This window comes from Cyclopterus lumpus, chromosome 6 (genome assembly GCF_009769545.1).
Source record: "Cyclopterus lumpus isolate fCycLum1 chromosome 6, fCycLum1.pri, whole genome shotgun sequence".
NCBI classification, from domain to species: Eukaryota; Metazoa; Chordata; class Actinopteri; order Perciformes; family Cyclopteridae; genus Cyclopterus; species Cyclopterus lumpus.
Window position 1 is genome coordinate 8,728,774 of NC_046971.1, and position 16,245 is coordinate 8,745,018.

General features: G+C 38.9%; 1 protein-coding gene across 2 annotated transcripts; it reads left to right on the top strand.

Moving 5' to 3' along the window:
• The first annotated feature begins 490 nt into the window (after positions 1-490).
• Positions 491-9,205, top strand: hbp1 (HMG-box transcription factor 1). 2 transcript variants are annotated; one of them, XM_034535292.1, is made up of 11 exons: positions 491-577; positions 1,763-1,920; positions 2,015-2,195; positions 2,648-2,768; positions 2,940-3,054; positions 3,622-3,743; positions 4,149-4,305; positions 4,521-4,665; positions 5,210-5,488; positions 7,947-8,088; positions 8,249-9,205. In XM_034535292.1, exons 2-11 carry the CDS (start codon positions 1,848-1,850, stop codon positions 8,264-8,266), a joined length of 1,353 nt encoding a protein of 450 aa, XP_034391183.1. In that variant the 5' UTR covers positions 491-577; positions 1,763-1,847; the 3' UTR covers positions 8,267-9,205. The 2 variants fall into 2 exon arrangements, with proteins under 2 accessions (XP_034391183.1, XP_034391184.1); XM_034535293.1 differs by lacking the exon at positions 491-577 and adding an exon at positions 588-626.
• The last annotated feature ends 7,040 nt before the right edge of the window (positions 9,206-16,245 follow it).

Consider the following 16,245-nt stretch of genomic DNA (forward strand, 5'->3'; position numbering starts at 1 on the left):
TTTTTTTGAAGGCAAACCCATAATACTGGATGAAAGTACTGTATGTTTCACTTTTCATGTCAATAAAGAACATTTTTTATATTCGTGTGTCACGTTACTATTTGTGACAATAATGGAATAGCACACTTTCCATTCACTCATTCCCCATTCATTCATTCCTGATTCATACAGTTTTTCGTTCATTCACAAGATGTTGTAGTAAAGAGTTAAACTCAAGATGTATTGACAAAGGAAAAGACAAATAATCCATGCATTATCTAGGAAGCAACGTGACGTGAGTGTAACTGTACGTTCTTGCTGTAGTGGCAACATTGCAGATAAAAAATAACAATGTATTGTTCCTGTTATTGCCAATCAGCTGTTACTGGGTGGTAACAGGCATGTACTTTTATCCAATCGCACGATGATCAACAAACTAGGCCCCGCCTTCAATATTTTCCTCCACGCTCTCGACAAATGGAATGCTCGTATTCTCATTATCGACGTTGTCCTCCACCAATAGGAGGCTTTCTCTGGGAAACATTCATCCCCACCCCTCGAGTGAATGCCAGAGAGTTTCTTGATGGCGACAGGTTTGGTAAGTGAGAAGAGTTGACTTCGGGTTTTTTCTCTCGATTAAACAAAAGGTTCTAACACATATTTAACTTAAGCGTCGTGTTACGTGGTGCTAGCGTGGGGCTTTAACGGGGTTGTCACGCGTTTTAAGCGAAGTCCAACGCCAGTGTGCTCGACAATGGGTTTTTTTCTCTCGTCGTGACGCTTGTTGTTTTGGTGATAACGAGCCCGTCCGACCGCAGCTCTGTGCACCGAATCACGTCTTTCATTTGCTCGAAGGTGCTGTGAGATGGCGTGAAGAAATAGGGCCTCCCGTGTCATTCATTTCCAACGGAGGGCAGAGAGGTTGCGTCATGCCTCAACTTGTTGACATTCTTTTGTTTACAGTGTTGAACCCGAGCGCCTCTGGGTTTCAGACCTTGACGCTGCTGCTACTTTAGATGAGTGTAACTGTTAGGCCCGCTATGTAAAACTGTCTTTTGGGCACGATGGCACTTTTGAAACGTGTATTAACGGTTTGTGGTCGGTATACATCCGCGTTGACGAAGTCAACACGTCGATTCATCAACGCATGCAGCGATTGGTGGGTTGTCAGAACGCTAAACGCTAATAACCATTTAAGATGATCTCGTTATTCCTTGTAAACTGATTGATTTGATGTTATTAGCTTCATTTCTATTTTTTTAAACGTTGCATGTCCTCAAACACGTATTTTCATATCTGGATACAATATATGAGAATGTCATTTTCAACTTTCGAGCCTCCGTATGATACTTTTCAAAAAGAATGTCAGCTATTTCTTCACTTTTGCTACGCAGTCGAATGAATGGGCTCTGGTACGCATGCGCCAAATCTTTTTAAAGTTTATAAACAAGGCCTCCATGCAGCGGGTCACATGACTCGTCACAGAGGTATACTGTGGATTCCGAGACAAAGGACTCCCTCTAGGCTGTCTACCTATTCCATCTTATTGATGTCAAGCGTGACTTGAGATTATTGCATACTATCCCGGGTATTTTCTATTATTTCCCGCAGTTAGAATAATTTGACCAATTACGAGTATTATTAAAGGTTTAATCCACGGATCCGCTGATTATGTCTTAATGAAACCTCATTACAAAACGCATACCACCATATGTCTGCAATTACAAAGGATCTGTTTTCATTGTTTTCTAATTTTGTCCCTTTTTGTTTTGCATAAAACCAGCTGATGCGGCAACAGAAGCAGAGTCATTAAACATAAAGCCTGTCTAAAAAAAGAAAGAAAAAGGAAATAGCAGAACATTGTGAAAATGGACGAGTCTTTTGATCTACTCAAGTGCAACGAGGACCTGCCTTCCTCACCTGGGTGCCACATGGATTTTGGTAAAATCATACACCAGCAATCACATTATATATTTAAGTAAACTGAACTTTTTCCACATTCTAATTATGGATATTACTGTTGACTTCTCTCCAGATGATATGCCAGAGCTGCAGGAGGTGGAGGAGGACCAGAGGTCTCCAGGGTTATTTCAGGTTGGAGCACGAGTGTCTCACCAGGAGGTCCGCTGCTCCCCGAGCACCAACTGGCTCACGGAGCTGGCCAACATTGCCACCAGTCCTCAGAGCTCCCTGCTGAAGAGCGCCCCACATAAGAGGTTTGTACCGAGACGGACTCACATGAAAATAATCAAAGTCCGATGAGTTCATATAAGGATATACATTTAAAGAGAAGTTGACAGCCCCAGTAAGAATATGGCACACTTGTACCACTGGGGGTTTATTCCACAAAGCAGGAAGGGCAGGTTCGCCACTATCGCTACATAACTTGTCATGAAATATCTTCTGAATTCTGTTTTTTTTATGTTGCAGTTATTGAAGTGAATGACTCATTATATTTACACCATTACAACCAGGATATTGCCCAAAATCAATTCACACTAAACCTAGCTAACTAACCTTTGTATTGTGGAATACCCCTGCTGGTGCTGAACAAGAGGATTACATTCAGCTAAATATCACTTATCATACTTATATTAAAGAATATTAAGTATCAGCAATGACCATTAATTACCTTGAAATATATTGATGACATTTACATTTTTTTCAGATCATCTCCAGTCCACATCTTTGGCACCAGTAATAGTTTACATTCTTACGCCCGTCCCCCATTAGCCAGTAGCGCACCCACCCCGTCCAGAGGCCACCTCAGGGAGCGCAGGCGTGTCCGGGTAACCTTTCAATTACAACCTCAACCTTTTGAAAAGCTAAGAATCACACATTCCTTGAGACTCAGGGATTAATTACTGGTACATTCTGTATACTGAAATAATTATATTATTTATTTAATAATATTTTTTAACTGATGTCATTGTAAGATGTTTATTTATTATTTTCAACAGGCCAGCAGTGAATCCGAGTCTGGAGTTTTCTCAATGTCCTCATCTTTTTCTGACGACGAAGACATGGCCTGGTCTCACTCCTGGCCCTCCACAGCCTGGTATTGCTTCCTTAAAGGTGCATACATACACACTCATGTACATGCTGTATGTATCCACCGGTGCACATGCAGACACTTGCACCTCGCTCACACACGTTGAAGTGAAACCTGAGCCCTCTGAAGAATTTACTGAAAAGAAAACATGGTCTTGAAAAAAAATCTGCAGTCTATATAAACGTCATTCGTGTTTTCTTAAATCTGTAAAATGTCTATCAGTAATGTGGGAACAAAAATGTGAAATGCAGCATTTTATTATCCACAAATATAAATTGACAAACACACACACACAAAAGGAGAAATTTATCTGTAAAAGATTTTGAATAGACTTATATTAAAATGGTCCAAACAGTTCTGATTGGCTGCTTAATTGCAACCAAGACTGATGGGTGCTGACACTAATCTTTAGTTCACACTTTTATGAAAGGATCCTCATTTTACAAACGGGCTGAGCAGGAGTTACAAACATTCAAAAAGAAATTCTGACCTCGGGTGTCCAAACAGCAGTATTGCATACAAGCGTATTCTTCTCGGTAACAACACACATCTGCTTATTCATCATGTCACACCGTGGTGTTGATATTCAGGAACTCGCCTGCGCTTCCATCGAGGTCCTAATGTGGAGTGGCAGGAAGCTGATGAACTTGGAGATTCTGATGATGAGTCAGATGATGAAACCATGATGCCGTCCTCCTCCTCTCTTATTAAGGTAGGCAACCACTAGAATATTTAGTACCTCTTAGATTATCTAATACAAAGCTGCAATATTCTGGAATACTTTCCTGCTGTGTACACGTTATGTTTAATGTTGCTGCATTGCTGAATAAATGGGTGCATGATTCAGTGTAATATCAGTAGCCATAACAATTGCTTGTAATGGCCACCAGGTGGCAGCCAGGCTAACAGAAGCGGTACAGAAAGTGAGTAACTGAGTGGAAGAATGAAACATACAGAGTAACATTCTTGGTGACTCACGGTGATGGTCTCATTTAGTGACTTAGAAACCAAGCTTTCAGGCAATCAGGCTCCAAGTTGTTTTTGGTAGTGTATTCCACAGCCTCATCTTGCTGGAGGAAAGACTTGACTCTTTATTGGTCTTTTGCTTCCTTTACAGAGATACGGTTCAGAGGGTCTGAAGTTGGTGAGCCACGAAGAGACTGTATCTTTTGGCCAGGCAGTTCTTAAACTGACCTTTGACCCTGGCTCAACTGATGACGGCTTTTTAACAGCCGAATGCCGATTGGATCACCCATTTTTTGTCAAAAATAAAGGTAAAGCAAAACATTTCTTTGTTTAATTCTGTTCAAAATATGGTCAAAATATCAACTGCAGGTCGTGTTCTCTCTTAAAAAAAACAAAAGCAAAAGGAAAGTGGGATTTGCCAACAGAAGCTTCCACTGACCAAATCCAAAATGCTAAAATTATGTATATATTTCTTATATAGCTTCATGACTGTAATCTGTAATTTACCATCTGTGTTTTTCAGGTTGGTCTTCCTTTTATCCGAGCCTTACCGTGGTGCACCATGGGATCCCTTGCTACGAGATGCAGTTGGGAAATGTGTGCCTGCCACCGAGCCACCCAGAAGCCATAAACTGTGATGACTCTGTCGTCTTTGACACTTTCAGAAGGTACACGCCTGTAACTACACCATCTGGCTTTGTGAAGAGACTCAAAGTGTTTTTTAATATAACAATGTATCAGATTAATTTAATTTCATTGTTGAGCATACACATATGCTCCAAAGATGCAGCCCAAGTTTTTAAATATGTTTAATAATATTAAGCATATGTTCTTGTACACTATTCTAATCACCCTAGTCAACATCTTGTACAAAGACTAAAGTTAACAGAGACATGCTTTTTTAATTTGATGTGCATAACACAATTATACTGCATACAAAAAAATGAAATAGCTGTTCCTTAATATTACTTTAAATGTAGAAAAAAAGTTTAGTATTTTAAAAATATCTCATCATTAGAATCTCCAAGTTCACAAAATATACAACAAGATAAATTAGAATGAAAAAGTCTACCTTCCGGTGCAGTGTCATTTTAAAGTAACAAGATTACTTTTTGTTACAAACAGCACAAAAAAAATGCAAATGAAATGCGACACATTAGAGAAAAAAAAGATATTAAAATCTGTGTCTCTGGTCCTTCTTTCCTTTCGCAGTTATGACTTCACCCCACTAGACTCCTCTGCAGTGTATGTGCTCAGCAGCATGGCTCGTCAGCGCAAGACCTCCCTGTCTAGCGTCGGTCCAGACTGTGATAAACTCGAGCGCTCCAGCTCCCCACAATCCTCTACTGGCAAATCAAACAGGAGCCTCAGCTCAGGGACCGCCAGTGTTGCCACGCCTACAAAATGCAAGCGGCCAATGAATGCCTTCATGCTCTTCGCCAAGAAGTACAGAGTGGAGTACACGCATATGTATCCTGGGAAGGACAACAGGTATGCACAACTCAATGGCACTCAATCATACTGTTTTGCCATGCATAATTATCTAATTTAGGTTAATTCATTTGGTATATTACAGTGTCACATCTTAAAGTACGGTCACATTAATCTTCCGCCTTAGTCTGGATGCGTACCGTACAAATTAGCACGCTGGCACACGCTAGAATAATGACGTCACACTGCGTTAGTGTTTCTGTGACAGAAAGGGACATTCGAGTTCACTGAAGCCGGCTGGAGGTCACAGAGAAACAGCCGACGCTTGTCTGAATGAACGAGAGCGTAATTGGTAGAGAAGAAGTGCAATATGGCCGTAACATCTACAAGACAGGCTCATTTTGTGGTGACGCGTCAGCTTTATGAAGCAGATCTACTGCTACAGCATGAGGGTAGAGATGGTGTTGTTTAAAAACGACACTCTTCGCATTAAATGTTACTTAGCCGACCTGGCTAGAGCGCTCAAGGCCAGAGCTCCAGATTAAAAGTCCACAACATCATATGTGGAGCTTTGTAGTTCGACGCAAAGACAATGCCTTGTGAACCTATAAGAGCCCGAGTGTAAGGATAACGTCACACAGTCGCTCTTGTTACATGTGGTAGCAAAACCGAATGAATAATACTTTCTCCTCCTTAAGACTTGAATAGTCCAAGAGCAAAGCATCCATCTCCAAAAGAGAACTGGACCTGGATTTATTCAGCCATTGATCTCCTAGCCGGTGTGCACACAAGATTAAATACCTCTGTTGCTAAATCTAGCAACAAATAAATCTAGCAACAAATAATTTATTTATTTTGTGTTATTTATCTTTCAAATGAAATCCCTCTTGCGTAGAAGTATTGTTCAGCTTCGCCTCAGTTTAATTATATTTTCTTGGACCAAATAACCAAAATAAAGTCAATTCATCATTTAAAGCCACAGGTCCCAGTTTCAGCTCCTGAGGTTGGCAACCCTGCCTTAAGAGGCCAGCGCATAAACCGATAACTTTTTTCTGATGACACTTTTTTTGTCAATTTGATGATGCTACACTATGACATTTTTAATTAATTTTTCACGACACACCAACATACTATACTATACATTTTTTTATGATTTTCTTTCATGGCCCACTATTTTATGACTTTCTATTACATTTGTCACAACATACTACACAATTACCTTTCATTCATTTTTTTTTTTTTACAAGTTTCATGGGAGACTTTTTATGTCATTCTATACCATAACTTTCTTTTTGATATTTTTATAGCATTTTTATGCCCCGACTTTGGCTTGACCATTGCACAACATAAAACAATCCCCGGTCCTTTCCAAGTCCCCGTCGGACACAGAGACAGTTCACTGATTGAGCAAACAGTCCCGGATGAACACGGGCTACTCAACGTACTCACCAACAGATCTAGTCTGAAAGCAAATAAAGAAATCAAAATACAATCACTAACCTCCGTGATGGTACACAGGAGGAAACAAGATTAACAAAATAGACAGTCCACCCCGACAATCTCCAGCAGAACCAAACTATCAGAACATCGCTACATTGCTCACGTGGCATCTTGAAAGTTGAGAATGCCGCTGAGCCGGCGCCATCTTGGCTCTTCATGGAAGGAGCCAAAGATGAGCGCTCCGGCCACTTGTGTCCTTGTCCCGGCGTACACACATGAACATGCATGGAAGGACACTTTGGCAACAGCATTTAATTTTTTTTTTAAAGAAATTGTTCGAGCATACACCAGGCTATATTTCATAAGATACTATGGCATTTCTTTTAGGCCTTCAAATTCTATGACATTTGTAATACTCATTTATGGCATATTATATATACTTTGACTTTTAATTACTTTTCCTATTACAATTTATCTTAATTTGTATAGCATGCTACTTTTTAACGTGACATTTTATTTAATATTATACTTTGGGATTTCTTTTGACATTTTGATGGCATACTATAACATGATTTTCTTTAGGAATTTTTCCACAACAAAATATACAGACTTTCAATTACATTTTTACAACACACTGACATTTTATTTAATGGTATACTTATGTTGTGATGACAGTTTATGAAAAGAACCAAACACTTTAGTAGATCATTATTCTAAGCAAAATAATTGTTATACTATAATTTGTTTTGACATTATGCTTGACATACTAGTAAGAATTGTATGACTTTTTAACATGACATTTTATTTAATACTATACTTTGGGATTTCTTTTGAAATTTTGATGGCACTGGAATAAAGGTAGTTGCTTTGACATGAAGAGGTGCTGGACAGAGTCTGACGGACCGCTTGATGCCTCTTTTGCTCTCCTGTATTCAAGCAATGACATTTGTATGACTTTTTAATATTGCATTTTATTGAATACTATAGTATGACATTCTTTTTGTGAATTTTTATGACATACTATCAATATTCTGATACGGGAAAGTCCTTAATCCTTTGTCTTTCATCTTGCACTCAGAGCCATAAGTGTCATCCTGGGTGACAAGTGGAAGAAGATGAAGAATGAGGAGAGGAGCCTGTACACCATGGAGGCCAAGGCTCTGGCCGAGGAGCAGAAACGACTCAATCCAGACTGCTGGAAGCGTAAAAGAACCAACTCCGTAAGGACCAAAGTCACTGTACAATAACACCCAGTAGCTCTTCTTGTATTACATCCACTTGTACGCTGACATTGCATGTTAAATGATATTTTACCAGTCTTTGGTGTCAATCATGTGTCCACCCTCCTGTAGACCAACAGCTTATGTCATCCTTCAACAGGGTTCCCAGCAGACCTAGATAATCTCCCAGAAACCCCAGCTGTCGGTTGCTTTGACATGAAGAGGTGCTGGACAGAGTCTGATGGACCGCATGATGCCTCTTTGCTCTCCTGTATTCTGGACTCGACTGTGATGCTAATTCATTGCTTTTTGTAACCTCGAAACATTAGAGACAAACAAGAATTATGAACTATAAACAAATCATGTAATCTAGTCACTAACAGTGCATATATTTTCTTATATCTTTAATGTCAAAGACATCTTATTCCCCTGAAATAAGAACGAACCTCCTCATTTATTTCAGGTGATTTCATATTCAAGGCGAGAGCATGTGGTGCTATGCCTCCGTCGATGGAGCAGAAAACGACATGTGTCGGTTTATAATTGTAAACAAGGGGAATTTTAGCTAACTTTTTCCACAACTGTTCACATTATTTCTATTTGTAAGATTCAATATATTGCACAGAGTGGTAACCCTTTCATACATTTTGTAATACAGTATATAATCTGCAGGTGAACGATTGCCAACAGCTGCCCTGCCAAGTTTTTAGATGTTTGCTCAACCACCACCTGGCCATACGATGAGAGGGCTTTCAGCATGTGGTGGTGGATTCATACTCAGTCACAAAGCACTTCAGGTCTTTGCTTTAAGTGTGTGTTTGTTCTGCACTTTATATAAATATGTAATCTCCTATACAGTTATTGTATACTGGTGGAAACCGTTTGTATAATACAGCTAGTATCTGGACAGTTAGCCGTTTGACACAATCATGGCCTAGTAGCCGTGCTCTGCTTTCAGGTTGCTCTTGAATTTTAAGTGCTTTGTTCATAATGTACAGGTTTCACAGCCCCAACAACCTCTTGCACAAAATATCCTTGTATCATATTATAAATAATTTCTTTTTTTTTTTTAAATGGTAAACGTGTTTGGTCCTTTTCATAAACTGTCATCACAACATGTGGTTATGCCTTTTGTGTTTTTAATGCTTGTGAAAATGTTCTTCGCCCCGCCTTTTGCGTTGAATAATTATCTTTCTGCTGTGGGCACATGTTTTTTTTTAAAACACGCTGAACCCGGCACGTTTCATCTCAAGCTTTAGAAGCGCTCAAATATGCACCGATCTAAACGTATAAAGCCATAAAGCCCGATGTTTCCAGGTAACGGGACAGTTCAAGTGTTTTATTCTTCAGATTAAAGCCACAGTGCACATCTGCTACCAATCCCAGAGCACAATTATACTGACGTAAGATGATTCACTCTTGGGCTGGATTAGAGCGACTTTAAAGGTTTTAATTGAATCGTATACTCACTGGAACTCTGGTTCCCCCCCTCCACCCTTGAGAGGAAAATGAGAGGAAATGAGAGAACAAAACAACTTGTTGTAGTTAGACGTACACAATTTGTTGAATTTACCTTGCTTGCACAGACATAAAGACAATAAAAACACATGGTAATAATATGCAGTATTGTACATTTTAAGACATAAATTACATTGTTAGAGGGCCAGAGGGCGCCGACACTCCATTTCTTTTCATTGAAAGATTGGCTTTTCCTCCATGATATAAACACCTCTCTTTGTAAAGGATAACAACATTAAAAGGTCAATAAAGACACCATTGATAAGACTGGCCGAGGAGACTAACATGTTGCATAGAAATAGCAGTAGATGTTCAGCAGTTTTAACCCTGCTTGACATAAAAAAATAAAAAAACACCCCTCAAATGATTTATGGACATTGGGAAGTTAATATTTTCATGTTTATGAATATCTTGAGGGCCCTGCATGTCTGCGAATAGAAAAAGGTTAGTCTGAAAGGATAAGATTCATAGCACTGTGCGCCTCATGAAAAAACAATGATCAACAAACACCCTGCAAGCCTCTCAAGCAAAGGAATCTAATTATAGCATTTTCATAACAGGCCACTCCAGAATGATCCGACTTGAATACTTCATGGAGTATTTGAGGAAATGGAAAGTTGTGTCGGATATGCTTCTGGCTTAACACTATTTCAAGTTTAAATGGGGATCTAAAGAATAGTCGTCATTGCGTGAGAAATTAAAAGCATTTTTCACTGTCATGAGGCAGATTACATAACTGGAAGCAGGCTTTGTCCATTTGTGAACTACTGTGTGGACTCGCCGCTGAAACAAATACACGCATCAGTTGAGTCGTCTCATATGATTCATAATGGCGGCTATGCTGAGTTTTAATTGGACATTAAATAAATAAATACAGATTACAAAATTCCAATCCCCAAAGAACATAAGGCTATCATCTTGCCAATCTAAATTGTGACAGGTTCGATTTTCAAACATTTTTCTTGAAGAATCAATATTGAGGACTTTAGTAGCCTACAGCAACAGCTATTGCATCTGATTTATTTAAAGTCATTGGGTAGCCATTTTGCACAAATGTCTTGCATTTATGCATGAGGCCTTTTGACTGGAACAATTGAAGAGGGAATGAATACTAAAATGAACAATTAGAATGGAGAGAAACTGAGACAGGGATCATCACTGCTGGCTTCCTCTTAAATCAGGAGCTGCACCTTAATCAAGGCTTCTTAATTAGGGGCAATTAGTTTTCATAATTCACTGAGCGGTAGCAGACCCGCATGGCGTTTGTGTCAGCAAGGAGCAGTGCATGTTATTTTGTCTCTTTTACCAGTAAACCATGAGCACAGGCTGCAGTGGTTCTGCCCAGTACATCTGCAATGGGACAACACTGAGCAAGCATCAGAAATCTGTGCTCACTGAATTGAACCTTCATTCAGCAGAGGGCTGTTGATACAGATTGCACTCCCAGGCGACAGGATGTTGGTGGAAATCTGTTTGATGTTGTAGTGCAGATCACACAAATTAAGCTGGAGCTACGATTCAGATGAAGTGCGTAAAACACTTCATCCCATGAATAAATCAACCCTATAAATCAACCTTTGCGTTACCACGCTCTCCAACACCAATGTGTTTTCCCTTTCCTTCACAACAACACCTTTGAGTCATGTCACACATTTGAAACTTGAACTATGTATTATATGACAGTACATACACCTTATCAATGTATTGCCGTTAAAAGAATGGACTCATTTGCTGATTTACTGACAGTAGGTCAATGTGGATTTGACATCTTCATGCATTAAAACAGACACAAAGATGTTGTTCAGCAACAACAACAACAACAACAACAACAACAACAAGTTGTACTTCATTACAGAATGTATAACATGTACAAATTATAGCCCGATGCATTCAAGATGTTTTAGGGATAATATCAATAGAGTTATACTAAAATTGGATGCATTTGCAGACTTTTAATTATTGTAAAGAAATAACATAACAAATAACGCATAACATATTTACAAGATAAGAATTTTAAATAAAAATAAAAGTGTATACACTGATGTAACATATCAAGTATATATGATATATAAATTATATACAATCATTTCAGAATAATACAGCAAAAACATACTATACAAGCAAGTATGATGAGATTCAAGTGCCCCCTATTTTCCTCCCTTTTTGTCTCTTTCTTCCTCGAACTCAATTCTATAACCTGTCACACTGCTGTTTGTCTGTTGTCCTCTTATATGCTAACATCTCTTTCCAGCTCTAATTAGATGGTGTGTGAACACGGTGAAAGGAGGGGAATCACTTCGTTTTCTTGGTCCACGGGTTCCAGGCAAGGGAGAACTGAATTGAATAAGCCCCTGCTGATAGAATTTGCACTTTGGTCTGACAGCTGAACAACAGAACAGCGAAGACGACAGAAATCTCAGTCCAGTAAAACAACAGGAGGCGCTGCGTGGCTGACTAATCCACCGTGATGCTCATACTGCATGCCAGCATGCCGCTGCCTGGGTTTACTTACTCGTTCATGTCCGCACAGACATGACCAGCTAAGTCGGGTCACTTTCCAGGTGACTGCTTTTGTAGTTCAGAGGAGGTTGGGTTACGACTGTGACGTCACTTTTTAATACCATAAAGTAGTGCTGAATGGATGATTCAAATGACTCAGTTGAGCAAAAGAAAATGTATCAGCACCAATTTTGATAATCAATATATCATTTCAGATACTTACCAAGCAATATTATGACAATAGAAACATGCTGGTGTTAAGCAGTTGTAATATTTACTCGAATGATGGCGCTGGATGAAAAAGTCAGGGGATTACCAAAGTAATATTACTATTTATTCAGGAGAAGGGACACGTATGTAACACATCTCTCTTTCTTTAGTATGGCTTAAAAAGTCATACAATATGAAAATTCATAGAATAGTATGTATAATAAAAAGTTATAAAAATGTCAAAATATAGCATTCCGTGACAATGTTTAAAATATCATTATGTAATTCCATAAAACAGTCATAAGAAGTTATAGTATAGTATAAAAAAGTAATTAAATGTTATTAAAAAAGTCATAGTGTGTCTGCCGGAAAGAATCGTACAAATATGAAAATAAAAGTCATTGTAATAAGTCATAAACATGTCATAAAAAAACATATTATAGTATGCCATAAAAATAATAAAAGTATAGTTTGCCATATACATGTTATAAAAAATGACTATAACAAAGTCATAGTATGGTATGCAATAACAAACTTTGCAAATGTCATGAAAAATATTCCACATGTAGGATTCTACCATGTGTCCAAATAGACATACGTTTCATATTTGGACACGTTTATTACTTTTTATTGCCATAAAAAGTAATAATAATGTCACTGTATAATATACTGTAACAGGTTCGAGTCTCGGGCAGGCACCAAAGAGGCAACACACACACAATTGTGAGGGCAGTAACCGTTTTTATTTATTTGTCACGCTTCTGGTAGCGACCGATCCGGGCCTCCGCTACCCGCTCTTTTCCCCTCTCCAGCTACTCCTGATCTTATATGGAACACAGAATATAATTGATCCCAGGTGAGGCTCATTTACACATCATGACACTGTTCCCTGAACCACCCCCCCGCTCCACCCACTCTGCAGCTGAGCCTAGCCACACCCCGCTGCCACATATACCATAAAAACTCATAGAAATCTCATATTATAATGCAGCATAAGAAAGTGATACAAAAAAAAAAAGACATGGTATAGTATGCATCCTTTAGGAAAGAAGGAGCTTATTTGGTGCATTCTTAGAAATTGTGATGGGCATAGCACATAGAAAAAAATAATCGTATCATTAGTTGATAACAAAGATAACTGTTCATTATAATGGAAACAAAATAGAAGTTAGAAGGCAAAAGCTATTCCTTCTGTGAAAATGGTCAGACAATGAGATACAATGAGCTACTCTTACTGCCTGTACACTTATCGATTAATACTTTCAGAGAAATTATCCTCAGGGTTCAGACAGAGGCTCCAGCAAGTACATTACTGAAAACAGTAAACATAATAAGCCTCAGATCCTCATTTCCTGTGTTTACTATATCGAAAGATACAACTCAATCTTTGATAATGTAATTAACCTCTCCCAGGGATCAATAACCCAAGAGCACACCGCTAATGAGACATCGAGACACGACAGAGAGAGAGAGAGAGAGAGAGAGAGAGAGAGAGAGAGAGAGATACACCTGGCTCACCTAATATGCTCTAATGATGTACTGAGAGTGTATAAATGGGAGCTTAATAAATATATTTTGCACCATAAAATTCTAGTTTGTGAGATCTCAACAGGAAATTATTCATTTATCATTGACATATTATCGGGTAAATTAAAATCTAATGACACCCTCTAATGTAATCACCCGATATTATTGCCTTCTCATTTGCTCAGGAGCCCTCGTGAGTAGTCCGAGCTGCTTGAAGTGAGCTCCAGTATCAGGAGACCAATAAAGATATTTTAAATTATGCAGCCGACCAATTCCTCACAACAGAGAAGCTACCAGATCTGACATGAAAGACGCAGAACATCTTCTGGGGGTATGACATGCTGTTATGATCATTTCATAATGCAGGCGTACTTTGTATTTCAGAGTTACGAACAACTACTGAGACGACAATGGGTCACGCACTCGTTCACGAGCTACTGAATGACTGTACCACAGATATCCATGGAGAAGCAGTGAGTTTGTAATTAAGCTGTGACTGTGCAGTGGGAAATCATTTTAGTTTCAAAGCCTTATGCTTATGGAGATAACAATGTTAAATGACAAAAAAAGGAAATAAAAAGGAAACAATACTGCTACTTTAACAGACATTAAAGAGGACAACAATAACTCAAATGTATATTAACATATTAATTAAAAAGAGAATACCAGTGGTTATGACTGAGTGTATGCTTAAAGGTTCAAATGTACTACATCTTCTATTACAATATATACAATTGTAAATAAAATCAGTATGCTCTGATGCATATTAGTGGATATTATTTAACATCAATTAAAAACTGTTGACGTATGACAATCCATTAAACAGTCATTGAGATATCCTACGCTCAGGGGTCACAAAGCCATGCTGGCAGCTGGGCTACATATCCAATATAGTCATAAAGCATTTTCCCATTTCCCATTGATTTGCAACATTGTCCACAACAACCTAAAACAACCAAATACATTACCAGAAAAGAAATGCAACAGTATAAACAATAAAGTCAAATTTGTGATGACAACTTCTCTTGTCTTTATATTGTCCAAATCACTCAACTCTAGTTCAAAAGTGCCCCCTCACACACAAAAAGTAAAAGATGAATTCCTTAAACTGAGGGTCAACTTCTGCTTTACAGCATAAACATGCCATCATGAGTGAATATTACCCGACAGCAAGAGTATAGAAGAAAGTAAGCAAGCGCTGCTTTATCTTTTATTGAATCTTTGGAGGCATCAATGAAAACCAAATAGGCTGCTGCTCTAGAGGATGCCTGTGGTAACATCCTCGACCACTGGTCTGCCCATCAAGTGTGTGAATTACAACCAACAATGCTGCTCCAACACACTGGAACAACTCTGTTCTCTAAGGCTTGTTTTTTTTTTAATCATTTGCAAATTTAGACTGTAAACAAAAAGATCTTGTAGGAGACGAGCTGTGATTTTGGGGACAACTTCTCTAAGAAGTGCATACTTTTTGTTTGTGTTTCTTATTAGACATTCTATATATGTCGCACGAAAGTGAATGCATATAGGCTTATGTATTTCTCACAGAGCTTACAACAACCTTTTGCTTGTATAATATAGTTTCTGTTTTGCTTCCTAGCTGGAGGGATCACAGCTCATCAACTTATCAACAGACCTTTTTCTATCATATATTTGTTTTATGTACCTTATCTTTAGGGGCCGAGCACCAACAACGTCGGGCCAGCAAAGGCCCTATTGAAACTGTCATGTTTATTGTGTTTTATAGTTTTAACCGTGCATATAGTAATATGTATTGTCTTTCATTCAGAAATCTTCCCTTCCTTCAGTCTCTGCAGCTTGTCCTCTAGCAGCTGACTGTGTGTGTTCACTTTGACATAAACCAACCTCATTCTGCCAAATCACAGAGTTGACATCAGCATTTTTGAACTGCTCTCCTCTCTTCTGCTTCAGCTGTCATTGCAGTATGAACCGATGCGACCCTCTTCCACCACGTTCACCTCCAGTCTCCATCATGTGCAGAGTCAGCAGTCCACGGAGGAAAACTTTGTCCAACACGGGACCCGACGTCACAGACATTCCCCCTACTCACTTTCTGTTTTAGCTCCACTTGAAACAAGGTGCAGAAAGTTAGCATGATGTGACATCAGTGGGTTATTGTCTAGTTCTAGAGGTGCATCATTCTATAACACATCCATGATGGTAAAGTTGATCACCCCATAGGCATTCACGCCCTCACGACATTGTAGCATTTAGCTTGGCTATCGGGCTAACGGTCCTGTGTATCAGGTCCGTAGGAGACTTATTTTGATAGCAAGTGATTGAGCCTTGCAGGCAATTATCAAAATGAGCCCCAAGAATTGAGAAGCATGACTGATTTACAGTATCATGTCAGTGTTGTCGTGCCTGGTCTCCATCCCTTCA

Coding starts and splice junctions, on each gene's coding strand:
- hbp1 (XM_034535292.1), top strand. CDS start 1,848: ATGGACGAGTCTTTTGATCTACTCAAGTGCAACGAGGACCTGCCTTCC. Junction 3,055..3,621: donor CTGGTATTGCTTCCTTAAAG/GTGCATACATAC, acceptor GTTGATATTCAG/GAACTCGCCTGCGCTTCCAT. Junction 4,306..4,520: donor ATTTTTTGTCAAAAATAAAG/GTAAAGCAAAAC, acceptor TGTGTTTTTCAG/GTTGGTCTTCCTTTTATCCG.